This window comes from Anopheles gambiae, chromosome 2 (genome assembly GCF_943734735.2).
Source record: "Anopheles gambiae chromosome 2, idAnoGambNW_F1_1, whole genome shotgun sequence".
Taxonomy (NCBI): domain Eukaryota; kingdom Metazoa; phylum Arthropoda; class Insecta; order Diptera; family Culicidae; genus Anopheles; species Anopheles gambiae.
This window is the reverse complement of record NC_064601.1, coordinates 108,557,822-108,571,765: the sequence shown is the minus strand read 5'-3', so window position 1 is coordinate 108,571,765 and position 13,944 is coordinate 108,557,822. Positions and strand designations below refer to the sequence as shown.

At 48.4% G+C, this 13,944-nt stretch overlaps 1 protein-coding gene across 7 annotated transcripts in view; it reads right to left on the bottom strand.

Moving 5' to 3' along the window:
- LOC1270175 (uncharacterized) overlaps positions 1-11,282 on the bottom strand; it is a 51,519-nt gene extending 40,237 nt beyond the window's left edge. The window contains exons 1-2 of one of the 7 annotated variants that reach the window (XM_308851.5): positions 10,514-11,282; positions 7,250-8,073 (exon numbers count right to left, since the gene is read on the bottom strand). In XM_308851.5, the coding sequence (XP_308851.4) occupies positions 7,250-7,462 (213 nt within the window). In that variant the 5' untranslated portion in view covers positions 7,463-8,073; positions 10,514-11,282. Of the gene's footprint in view, positions 1-7,249; positions 8,074-8,636; positions 8,660-8,690; positions 9,844-10,513 lie in introns of those variants that run through there. The other 6 variants (XM_061642355.1, XM_061642354.1, XM_001688057.2 and 3 more) reach the window with 6 other exon arrangements.
- Positions 11,283-13,944: the final 2,662 nt, after the last annotated feature.

Sequence of the window (13,944 nt, the reverse complement as noted above, 5' to 3'; positions counted from 1 at the left end):
CCATCCATACCCAGACGCGATCGAACTGTGTGTGGCTGTGTGTGGCTGTGCCTGTGTGAATGTACAACCCGCAGTTGGTGTGTTACTTTTTTCGCTGTTTTGGCACGTTTTGCCGGCCTGGCGGGAGCGTTTACGGTCCTCGTGGAAATGATTAACGGGACGAGCGCTGGGGCTACAACACGGTACGGCATGTCAATTGCGCTAGCCCCGAGATCCCAATCTCGTTGGCCATCACGTTTGACCAACATCGAGTTCGACCCTCACCCTCCCCGTCTCTCACTACGATCATGTAATCCGGCCAGCCCGGATGGCTGGCGGTCATCACATTTTGACGTGGTAGTTTTTTACGTCTGCTTCACCACATCAGCAAGTGTATAAAAAGGAAAGAAAAGAGGTTCCTTGGAGAGGATGGAAGCTCATCAGCACACGCCAGGGTAGTCTTTTCACTCTCTAGAGATTGAGGTGATTTCACCGAAACGAACCTTAATCGTTGAAACAATCACCTCCCACAGTGGCAAGTTCACCCCGAAGCCAAGAAAATCGACACCAAGGCATTATGATCGATGCAGTGAGAGAGAGAGAGAGAGAGAGAGAGAGAGAGAGAGAGAAGAAGCGAACGAGAACACACCTAAAGCAGGTTGAGAAAAAATAAACACAACCAAACGCACACACACACACACACACATACACACTCTAATGGTTCGCATTAGCCGAGGTGGAAATTGGTACGCATCGAAATATCGACAGGACCAAACGGCCGAAAATCAATCATCGGATCGGTTTGAAAGGTTGCTACATTAACGAGCGAATGATAGCGAAAAACTGCCAGCGACTGCGATTGGGGAAAAGTCCCAGCGCCAGCTCAACTTACCGCAAATGGAACAAGAAACCAGAAAAAAAACAAAACAAACAAAAAACAGGTCCCACAAAACGTCCGGACGAACATTAAGCGCCCTCGGGCCGGAACGAACAGACGGTGCTGGAATGTTGGGAAAAATGGCACAGCCACCATTTACCACCCCAAAACCATACTCAAACCCAAACGCTCGTCTAGGCGGGGGACTGGAGCAGCACAATCCCTGCGGTTTGGCTAAGAGACAACCGAAATTTTCCCATTCCTTCCGGATGACCGAACACCGAGCGGAAACATGGGCCAGGGCTGTGATGCGGGCTGAAGCGAGACAACAGGAAAAGAGTGGGAAAAAGGAAGAGCGAGAGAGAGAGAGAGAGAGAAATAAAGGGAAAATAAAAAAAAAGACGACAACAGCCGCCCGTTGTCGCCGTTGTCTTGCAGATGGAATCGAAATCAATTAATAAAAGTCAGAAACAGAGGGACAATCACGTCCTTCCGGAGCAATGTGGCGGAGTGGAAAAGGGAACGGAGGACCCTCCGTTCCATTATTGCTACCAGTCAGCACGGTTAGGTAATATGCTCGCGGGACGTCTCTCGCGGTGGGACGAGGCGCGAGCTGAAGCGCGAAAAGAAAAGGTCGAACAAAACGCTCCCAAAGGGATGCTCCCCGCTTCTGATGCTGTCTGATGCACGCGACCACACGCAACACGCAACGGCTCCGCTCTTGAGTTTGGTTCGAGATTCATCGTGTCTTTTTTTTTTTACTTCGTTTTCTCCTTCTTCGTTTTGCACCGTGGAAAGACAAAAGTCTAGCAAGCGGTCCCCGGCAATGCCGTGGTTGTGTGGGCGATTCAGCAGTAGCGCTTTGGTGTGTTGCATTCCACAAGCGAGCCTGCGTCCCTGTTGTGCCTTGGTGCCCCGGCGCAAACGTTTCGTAACACCCGGTTAGCTCGGTTTCCCGGCCCGGGACTCCACATCGAGTGGGCCGTCTCCCTTACGCCTGCTGGAGCACTAGACACGGGAAGGTACTCTAAAGCCCACCGAACGATACGGAACCTCTTGTGGGTGTGTGTGTGTGTGTGTGTGTGTGCGCGTGAGAGACGTTCATCCCCATCCCAAAGGGTTCCACCACCACCACCTCCCTTCACATCGGTTCATAATCGTTTCCGCCGAACCGCGTTTGGCAAGGACTGCGCAAAGTGGGCCGACCTGAAGAGCCTGTTGTACGCGGTGAGGGTTTAAAGAATTGTTTGTAAGTTAGTTTGTGGAGAGCTGTTGGGATTTATATCCGGTTTTGTGAACAGTGGTTAAAAGAAATGCTGTCTCATGTTGTTCGTTTATTTGTAGAACCTTCGTTTCGTAAGCATTCCGCGCAATAGAGAAAGCTTGTTCTCAAAGTCTTGAGCTTCTTGCACGAGATCTTTGAAGGTTGGAGCTGGTGAGTCTACTCATGAGCTCATTTAAGGCAATTTTCACCACAAGAAAAGGCCTTAGGCATAATCTTGTTCTGCGCCACTAATTTCCGATCTGTCAATATGCGATTTGTTCGCTGATTAAAACGATGACACGTTTTAACGCTGCTCATTATTAATCCGGGAGCCTTCTCGCTTCTTCCAATTTGTACAAAGCTAACCCCCTGTACCAAGTGAAAAACTTCTGCTTTCATCATGCAAACTACCGACTATAGCAAACCATTCATCATCATCGTACGGCAGAACAAAACAACAACAACAACAAAAAACAAGAAGGTGAAACCCGAGCAAAAACAACAGCAACAACAACAAACAACCCACACCCAAGCCCAAGCCCCTTAACAACGATCTTAGTAACCAACTTCGGTGCTGCTGCTAGCCCGAACGATTAGATCATCGCCATCGAAATAACAGCAACAAAAACTAAGCATCCTCTTCTTCTTATTCTTTACGAGTTTCTTCTCTTCAGCCCAAAACCTGTTCCGCCATCGCAAGGAGGCAAGGTGGTGGGAAAAATGGCAGCAAATTAAAATCAATACCCGATGGCTGCCGATGGCGATTAATAAAACCTTCCAGGATCGGGGGGGGGGGGGGACAGCATCGTCCAAGGCGCGGACAAGGGGCGGTGAGCCTTTGGCCTAATGCTGGTGTGACATATTGTTTATCCAGTGACGGGAGGAAGGTCGGTAGAGTGAGAAAGAGAGCGAGAGAGAGAGAGAAGGACAAAAGAAAGGAAAAAAACACACAAACCGATCCAAACAGGCGAAACATTACAAGAATAATACGTTCGAGCGCTATGAAGAGGAGTGCGATGGAATAGAGCACGCAGGAAAAAAACGCAACGGGAAAAGCAACAAAAAAGTCTCTAGGAAAAAAAGGAACACACACACACACACACACGCGCACACATTATTGGACACGGGGTGGCCCGGTTCGGTTTGATTTCGAGCGAATCGAACCCGTGTGCTCTCGATGCTCGGCCCACGATAAGGAAGTTGACTAGTTTGTGAATGGGCAAAACGGATCAGGACGGGAATGCGCTGCGCTGGCACGCGCTGGTATAAGTGTGTCAAGGCAGTGGCTACACCAGCATGCGTCGTGGCCGGGGCGCTAGTGTTGGTGTTGGACAGACCGAACGTCCGCAGGAACGCGAAACCCTCCCAGCTGAGCTTCCCTAGCCCAATCCCCAGCTGGTATTGGTGAGTGTGTGTGAGCAGCAGTGTGGAGAAAACACAGAGAGAGAGAGATATATAGAGAGACATAGCAAGAGAGTGATCCTGGTTGTGGGAAAACTGTCTCAGATAATGGGAAAACTATCTCCGACTACTACGAGAGCGACGGTACAAAGAAACTCTCTCTCTCTCTCTGCACCGTGAAGCGCACCGTGCTCATGAGAGGCGAAGGAAAAGCGTGAAAAATTCCCGCAGCTTTCCCGCAGCAGGAAAGAGTGTGGAGGAGCGGGTTTCCTTCTTGCGGTGGGAGCATGATGCTCCTAGCTATATGTTAATGATATGAAAGCGGTAGGCCCCATTTTCCTACCATTGGCAAAAAACGGGGGACAAACACAGACAAAGAGGGGCTACGAGTGGAGAAGAATATTGAATAACACCAAGTAATAGCACCGTACGGCTAAGGAGCCTCTTTGTGTGTATGTGTGTGTGTGTGTGTGATAGAGAGAGAGCGAGGAAAATAGGGAAAAAAAATAATGAAAAGAATGACAAAACGTTCGTTCGACCGAGTTCAAATCAAACAGATCCACAATTCCGCTGGCCCGATTCCGGCCGATGGCGGAAGGATGTTGCGAATTTTGCAACCAACAATCAACCCCCAACGGTCCCTTTTTTTCTCTCTCTCCTTTCAGCACCTCTGCTTCAGTTTCTTTCGCGTCAGAAATGTAAAAAAATACCACAAGAAAGTCCTTCACACCCTTCAGTGGTGTGGTATCACAGGGGCGGTGGACAACGGTTTCTTTTTTTCGTTCGTTTTGCTGCCTACCACTTTCCTTGCCCTACCTTTTCGTTCGCCACCGTGATCGCTACACCGTGGCCGGGAAAGGGTCGGGAATGAATTGAGCAATAAAATGCCTCCTATGCTAATGCCCTCTTCGCTCGATGAATGATGGGCTTTCGCTTTCCCCGGTTGTAGAGAAGGAAGCAGCAGCAGCAGCATCAGCACAGAAAAAAACCACCCTCACCGACCGGGCTCTGTTGTTGAAGGTAGGTAGGAAAGTGTGTGTTCTTTTTTCTTGGTTCTTTTCTCCTCTGTGCGTGTGAGTGTGTGTGTGTCGATATTTGCTGTGTGCCAGCGCCCGCTTACTTGCTGTGGTGATGGAAGCTCTTGTGATGGAATCCATTTTTTCGTTGTTGTTCCTACCCGGTTCGATCGGTTTGCGCCTTTCACCTCAACCGCCTGCCACTGCTTAATGCCTTAAAGGAATGTAGAAGAAAAGGAGGCATTCACCCGCCCTCACGCTCAGCCCACATATCCCACGCAAAGGGACGGGATGGGATGAGTAGCCCACCAATATCCTGCACCCGCTTATCTCACGTAACGCGCGCAGTAGGGGCGGGTGCTGCCTGGGTGCTGGTGTGCAGACGGCGCTTGATGAAGATGGCATCAATCCATCTCCTACATTGCGGGGTACAAGATGCCTCCCTCACCCCCCTTACCTCGAACCCTTCTGAGGCCTTACACACCTTACACGCCTCATACACAAAAGGCATCCTTGCAACCAGCATCCGAGGCCGGGGCTGGTATAGCACGCGTGCAATCTGTTACGGCATTTACTTACAGCGTTTTTATCACGTTTGTTCGTCTGAGCTTTCGAACTGCCACCCTTCCCGCTAGAAAGGCGTTCCTTTCTTAGGCCGCTTAGCAAATGACAGCGTCTTGCGTCGATGTTTTTCGGGGCAACAAACCCGTACACACAGCCCAAGGGTGCTGGGCGCTTCGCCGGAGTCTCAGCATGAAGTATTGCTACTTATGCCTTTGCCTTCGCCGTTCGAGCCTTTGATACGGCCTGGTGATATAGATTTGTGCCCTTTTCCCCCGTGCCGGCACCGTCGTTCAGTGGACTTCGGCTTCGCTAAATGCTTGGGCTTTATCTCGGCTTTGCCATCGCCATACACATGGTGCACATATTGACGTACTTGTGTATGTATGTGTGTGTGTGTGTGTGGGCTGCTGCATAGATAGCAAAAGCCCGTTTTGTCCGTTGACGTTGATAAATTTATAGAAAAGCTTTATCCGCCCGTGCGAGGGTCGTGCGGGACGGATGGGGGCGCCTAGTTTTGAGGCGTGCAAGTTCGAGTAGATGGACACGTATCGATTGAAGGTGAGGGTGGTTTTTGTCTGTTTATTTTGGTGAAAAGAATCAAAAGCCAAGTCCGCAAAAGAAATATGAGAAATACTCATTCTGTAATTAAATCAATCTTATATCCGTTGTAGAACACACGCAATCAGTAGTAGTAATTGAGGAGTCTTTTATATCCTTACCAAAATAATTCGATAAAATATAGCAGGATTCTTTGGGATCTTTTCCATCACACACTCTAATAAATACGCCTTGAGGTCAGGAAAACTGTTAAAAAAAAACCTCCTCTGATTATTGAAACAGTTCAAAGACGCTTGCAACGAAGAAACTGGCGCTCACGCGATGTCTTTTCAATTCCAAGCCTCCCAAATCACCAGACTCAACGTTAGAAATATAAGCATAATTTGGTGATAAATGTATGTAGGTCCCCACATACACAAACACAGTCATGCAGGCATTTGGTGGAATTGGTTCCAAAAATTTGAAGTTCATTTTCATTACCACCACCACCACCACCACCACCACCATCAAAGGCAAGCAAACAACCATCAAGGCAGGTACGACCACCAACTAATCCTTAGTACTACTTCTACTACCACTACTACTAGTACTAATAGCGCTATCAACCAATACTACCACAACTACGACAATCTCAGCATCTCAGCATAGCAGCACGCTCGACCGAGCAGTCAATGGTGTTTTTTTTTATTATTCCGTTTCTTCTCCGGTCCCCCGGTATCTTCATCAGTTCCAATTTTAGGTTTCCCGCACTGCCAAAAACAACGTTAACCCCCTGCTAAAAAAAGGGCTAGGATATCACTATCTGCCTACCATGAAAAGTCCCAGCCGGATCATTTGCTGGTAAATGTTGGACTGTGTATACGCCTGTACGTGAGTGTATGTGTGTTTTGCAACCGCGAGAATCGCTGGAGAGCATCGGTGGATCTCCCTCAAAAAACGGAAATCTCACGAGCAGGCGAAGGACTTCGCTTCGCTAAGGACTACTGACAGCCCTCCCCCAGAAGCACAGACGAACTGCCGATTTTGAGGGGGTAAAGATGCGGGAAAGGGAGCAGAGGGGATGGATAAAAAGGGGCAAAGAACAGAAGAAAAAGTCGCTTCGCTCTCTTTTGCTCCGCGCTGCTGTTGCTGCTGGCGCAATTCTTGCCGAGCGGGCTGAGCGTACTCTCCGGGGCCACTGCTCAGAATTTGGCCGAATATCTCCGGATGTGACTCCTTCGTGGCAATGGGCAAAGAGCGGCGAGAGCGCTCTTTTCGGAACGGTTGAATTTTATTATTATATAATTGATGAATGGGACCCGTCGGCAGGCCCCGGTGCGTTTGCTCCCAGGAATGGGTTTCGGGTTCGTGGTCTGCATGGGTTTTTGTTGTTGTTGTTGTTGTTTTGTTCTTTACTGGAGTAAGATCCATAACACGAGACAAGAAGGGAATGAGCAGCCCAAGCGATAATGAATGGCTCGCTATGAATGGAAAGGGACACATCTTTCCGCTTGAATATGGGTTGCTGGACGAAGTAACGGAGCGATCGCGACCCGATTGGTACCTAAAATCGGACCTGAAAGCAAATGTTCGACTGCTACTGCTACTAACCTGGAGATCCGGTGCCGAGTTGGGCTGCTCCAGATCGCACGCCGAAAGCCACGGATTGATCCGCGTTAGTGCGCCGCCTGCTCCCGTATTGTCTTCTCCAACTATGCCCAACCTGCCACTCTGACTGGCACTGCTGCTCTGTTGACCGGTGCCTCGCCGAGCCCCCGAAATAAACGCAAGCGCCATCACGACCAGCCCGGGTCCTGGCCGCATATTGACCTCGGGTTCGGCGGCGCTAGCATGGTGCAGGCCCGCTTGAGACGCGCTTGCGGCTCGCAACGACCTCGGGGCTCGGGCTCATGGCCCCACCATCATCGTCCGCCGATGCGCCGTAACGTCCCGCCTCCTTCTCCTCCTCCTCCCGCCCCTCGGTTGCCGCGCGCCTGTTCTTCGTCTTCCCCCCCAGCACGTCACTTCCGGCAATGCCACGACAACTTCGCCACAGTGCGTTCCGGCAGCCCCGTTCGCTTGCACCCGCTTTTCTTTTTCTTCTTCGCTCGCTCGCTTCTACAACCTTGCTCGCTTGCTTCCTTTTCCTCTTCTCTTGCTTCTTTCGCTTCGCGCGGTGCCGTTTGCCCTACTCGCTTCCCTTTCTTACGCGCTCTTTTCACGCTCTTAGTGCCCGCAACGGTCACGCGCGCACGCACCCTGCACCACCACCGAAACCGGGCTCACGGGCCCACACAGACGGACACCGCGGGCGACAAACGCCACACTAGCGACACTGCTCCACGACCGCACCGACACTGACACCGACGACTCGAGCTGCCGCCGCTGCTGCTGCTGCTGCTGCTGGTGCTGTAACAACACTTCCACCATTGGCACTGAATAAACACGACACGAAAACAATTTAGTGACCTTTGTACACACACATACATCACCCACACATACACACGCATACACACACACGCACAGTGCTGATCAACATGCTCCGCAGAGAGAGCACCACTCGAGCGGCAACACTGGGCCTCCCTGCGGCCATTTTGCTCCTGCCCCTGACACAGTTACCGACCGATCGGCCATTTCGCCGGTTTAGCTAAGGTTGGCTCTGGTCGATCGCGGTCCCCACAAACACAGGCACGCACGTACACGTCCCAACACTCGTGCTCACCCGGTCCACGCTGCGAACTCGCACACACGCGTCCTCTAAGGCTTAATCGTAGCAGCCTGGAATCGTAGCGCGTTTACACCACCTGATCCAAACGAAACCCCCAACACGAGTACACACTCACACACTCACACAAACGACACTGTCACGATCAGCACGCACGCACGCACGCAATCCACGACATCAGACACGCGCGCGCGTTGGAAAGTGTGCGCGTGTTTTTTTGTGTGTGTGTCTGTATATAGTGTGTGTGTGGCTGTGTGTGTGTCTTTGGCATACTTTTTCCACACCCGCCCACACTGCTGCACCCCTTCCCCGGTAAACCGCATCAACCAGAAAGTGTGCGCAGCCTGCTGATGGTGCTGCTACTGCTGATGTTGCTGCTGGTGCTGCTGCTACTGCCGAACGGTCTCTCGGCCGCATGCGAGAGATGGCGCGACGAGCAAAGGGTTTGCGTGCGCAATCAATCGATAACATCACTCATGCGTACTGCGAGGTCACGACGGAGCAACACACGGAGCAAAGGCAAGCCACAGCACACACACACACACTTGCACACACGTTGAGGTATTATCCACACAATACGCTCCACTGAATGTTGCTCCATTTTGAGAGCGTGTGTGTGTGATAGAGAGAGAGAGAAAGAGAGAGATAGTGTGTTTCGAACACGCACACTGTCTCACATTGTATCACACGCTTCAATGTTGCTCTCCAGCTCGGAGCCTGTTTTATCAGGTCCTGTTTGTAACGGGAGAGAGCGATGGATCTTTGGAGCCACGCTGAGCCACGCTTTCCTAAACGGTTTTCACCTATGGAAAACTCTCTCGCTCTCTTCCTCGCTCGCTCTCCCTCTCACTGTATTTGATTTGTTCGTGTGCTTTTTTTTGTTATTGTGTGCTTTCTTTCACGATTCTACAGAGGTCTTCCCGCTGGTGTCCTCCGTGTGTGTGTGTGTGAGAGAGTGCGATAAGGGCGAACCTCTCAATGCATCGTCTTCGTCCTATGAAACGTGAATAGGGGACCTCTAGCATTGGATTTTAGACTTCCAAAAGTCTCAAAAATGCCTTCCAATCAGCCCATACAGAGCACATATGGTCATATGGATGTCTTTTGAGCGGTTTCTTCTCGGCACGAAGTGATCCAGCAAACGAATCATCGTCCCCTTCAGGGGAAACGTTTCAAATTAAGGGCATTAGGACACGCATCCCCACAAACGCACCCACACACATACACCGTACACCGCCACTAACACTCGGGACTCGGTGTATGTGTGTTGGAGAGTGGCAAGTCCGATCTCTGGCCTGTGGGTGTACTGCTTGCCATGCACGAGTGCACCCAATAATTGTTCTCGATTTGTGTGTGTCCCTCGTTTCGAGCGAAATGTCATTCCAGCTGCAAGGTAATTTATGCCCAGTCCTTCTGCTACTACCTCCCTTCAGCTTCAGACCACTTTCGCTAACAGTCCATCGAATTCAGTGAATGTTCTGGGACGTCATCCAAGATCACGGTACACCCAAATGTCACTTGGACAGCGTCGACTTATAGCGTGTGTTTGTGTTAGTGTGTGTGTTCTTATACGTATATATGTCTGTGTGTGCACATGTGTGTCAGTGGGTGGGTTTCTGAACGTTAACAGTAGGTGTAAGGCAGGGGCGAGCATTCGCGAGTGTTGGTGGTGCTACTGGGTATTGGTTTTGTCCTGGATGTGTCCTAGCTGCGCTAGTGGTCGTACTAAACGCTGCTGCCACTTCGGTAATGCTGCTGATGATGATTATGATGATGATGATGATGATGGCATTAGGTGATAAAAAGCGCAGAGATAACTATGATAATGACGATAATGATGATGACAGTGACAACGCCGAGCTTTCCAGGTCAGCACGACTAGAATCTTTCGCAGGTCCTAAAGAGTTTCCTCCGACCGCGTTACATTCCGCGGCGAAAGGTCTCCATTTTTGCTTGAGAACGATGACGATTTTTTCTTTCCCACATAACATCGCATACACACACACGCACTTGCACCCACATATATATATGAACATACACACACAGACACACACACATATGTCCACGGTCCACTTCCGTCCTCTGTTAATTGGTCCCAGGATGAATGGGCTACGATTTTGCAACTGCTTCGGTGGGTCGAGCTCGTCTACCTTTTCTTCACGGCGCTAGCAGGCTCACACAGTACGCGTTCCAGCAATTTCACTTCACAGAATCCACCTTCAAAGCAGCAACTTGTTTCGGATCGATCGATTCCTTCGCAGCATTTTCTCCATCACCGCCATCGCACGAGCAAAGAAAAAAAAGTCCCTGTCTCTTGTAACGGGAAAAGTTCCCCGAGCAGACCAGCGACTCGTCACACGTACAGCTCAGCCATGGGCACACGTACACACACACACGCACTCCCGCACACCCACCCACACACCCACCCACTCACACTTTCGCGGACAGCGGACGGGCGCAAGTAACGGGCAGCTCGCAAGATTAAAAAACGGAAAAACCGAAACTGAAAAAAGGATTCACACACGGAGGACACAAAACGCGAGGGCAAACGCGCACTGCTTGGCTGCTGCTACCTGCTGACCTCGACGCTCACTCAAACTGGCCAAACTGGCCAAACTGGCTGCACGGGTGACTTTTCCAATTTCACTCTGCTGGCTGCTGACTGCTTGGTTGCTGCTGCTGCTATTGCTCGGTCGCTCTGCGAACTGCTGCCGAGCGGTTTCCTTCAGTCGTTTGCTCGCGCTCTCCACTGCTCGCTCACCGCTCACGGCTAGCTCCTTGCATGAGCGCGCATGTGTGAGTGCTGGCAAGTGGGCTCTCACGCGCGCTCTTCACTCTCTGGCTCCGCGAGCTGGAGTTGGAATTTTCAATTTTCACATCAGTCAAGTGCTGAAGTGCCTACAGTGCTGGCAGCAGGAAATGTTGCTCCTGCCGCAGGACCCTATCTCGCTCTCCCAATTTCAGCAATGGAAACTGGTACGCTCTCTCACACACACACTCACACACATAGACGCATTATTGGACGGTTCCGTCAGATGGTTGTCATATTTAGTCAGCAGCACAGCATGTTTCTAATGTATTCAAATAAACACCGAATATATGCTCGGTGTGACCACAATGAGTATTGTTTCACAATCAAGGTTATAAAAAATTCATAAAATAATTATTAAGTTTAGTGTTAAAGCAATCTTGAAAAAAGAAACCCAAAGTATAACTCCTTTCCCGAGCCATCAGTTGAATGTAAACTAGCTCTACCTATCGGCCACTAGCGTTTATGTTTAAAATACTCATTCAACCTAAAATGACAGTTGAGACAAGACTTTACCATATTTAAACATACCTACACTAGCAAAAATGTATATGTGTTCAATAGAAAGCCTATTAATTGTCTTAAACATTAAATAAGAGTAAATTATTACAAAGGATGAATAATATATGTCCTCAATACTAAATGGAATACTGATGATCAAGACATTTTTCAAGTTGTACCGTAATAAAAAGTAGCTTTGAGCTCTGGTTTAATTAAATAATTTCTGTTCGGTTTCATTACACGATCACTTTTCCTGGAACACTTCAAAAATTCACCATGGTCACAGTCATGGTCGATCTTCACGATCTACACTTCCTGCAATGCCTGTGTCGTGCCGAAGTAAACGATTATAGTTTCCTCATAAAACTGTTCATTGTCCCTTCGCGTTCACACCACCACCAGGCATCCACTTCGCGCCCCATTGCAATGAACACAAATCGCACCATTTGCAACAATTTCGCCAACGAATTGGATCGTTTTATAGTGCTCACTTTCTATCCGCCGGCACGGGCGGCAATAACGAACAGTTGATGTTGTACACAGAGTATAAAAATCGCGCCGAGAATGTTTAGGTTACTGGGCCGCTGCTCCGCTACCTCTTTCTGCTCCTTTCGCTTGTCTTTTTATTCGAATGTGATTCTGCACTGTTTGATTACTTCACTTCGATAGCACACTTGGCAGGCGAGCATGTACTCTACCAGCCCACCTGCTGATCGAGCTGTAATTGCTGGCGGTGCAAATATATATCTTGGTGATGTGTTTTCCCAGATTTTGGAAACGCTTTTTGCACATTTGTAAGCAGCGGACGGTTACAATACGTACGAACTGGTGTGCTCACCAGTGTGCTGTGTCGAGTGACGGCGTGTTTGCCACTGCCGCTCGGATTGGTTCCGGTACCGATCGAGATGGCAATGCACAGATGTTTGGAGAATTTTGAGCGTGAATATTGTGTGCCGCGAATGGATAGAGGCAATCAAAATAGTTTTCCTAGATGAGAACAAAGCTCATGTGTGAGCGTAAATGAGCTTTCCCGCTCAAAAGCTTACAAAAGGTGTAGCAAAAGTTTGTATGCAAGGAGCATGCTAGTTGTGTGCAAGCTAAGGCAAAAATCGGTATAACCCAGGCTGGATGCAAGTCTGAAAATTGCATGCAAAAGCACTGAAACTCTTACCACGATAGGGAAATAGAGCGCCATTACATTTAAAATGGTTTTAAATTGTACTGATTTAAGATTGTTTAATACGTTTTACATTATCTGTGCACCATACCTGACGATTGTTTTTTTACTAATTATGCATGCAATTTTAAGACTTGCGTGAAACCTGGATTATAAGTTCTTTTTACCGACGACTGTACCACGGCACCTCCTCAAGCCGAAATTAAAGTGTGTTATTCTATTAAAGCGATCTTGCGAACATAGAGAGGTCTGTTGGTAGATCAATTTGAATTGTTAGTGACCAATAATAGGGAGATGAGGCTCGTTAAATGTCTCCATTCAAACTTGCTTGCTTCATACTCTTCTCTCACATACTCTTCACAGTGACTAAAGCACTATCAAGAGATTTGAATCGATGAAATATATCGAAATTTAATTAAACATATTTTTGATATTTTAGCTATTAAATTGATAAAAAGTATACTTTGTGCATATTTATTTATTTCGCTAGAATTAGATAAGGGATTTAAAAGAAACGCCTGAACAAACCTTACAACATATCAAAACTGCAAACAATAATTTTGGACGAAATCAAACTTCTGCGTCCTTGAAATGTTAAGATACGATCAGAGCATAAAGCTTCATACACAGATACCCGATGATAAACTGTGTTGTTTGTTGTGTTACATCGTGACCACCGTATTATTTTCTTATTTCAAACGAAAACGTCTTCATATCAACTCGCAAAGATTGTTTTTTTTTATCCTGCTTGTGAGTGTCGATCAGAGGAACTCAATGTTTTGCGCAGCTTGCTCAGACACTCAGCAGCAGCTTCATTAGTTGTCTCTGTTGCACGCTTAAGATAACCATCCACGGTTTGCAATCCGACGGAACAAATGAAAAATTATATACGTGATAGTATTAATTATTATTTGTAAGTGAGCCATAGATTTCGTTTCTGAGCTTTTAATATTTATTCACTGGTGCAATATTGTACTTTTCAATATTTCTTGCTTTTAAAAAATAAAGTAATGCAAACATCGATTAACGAAGAAAGTTATACGAATTGGATTTATTATTCTGTCTCAAAATCATGTTTGAATCGTCAAAAACAT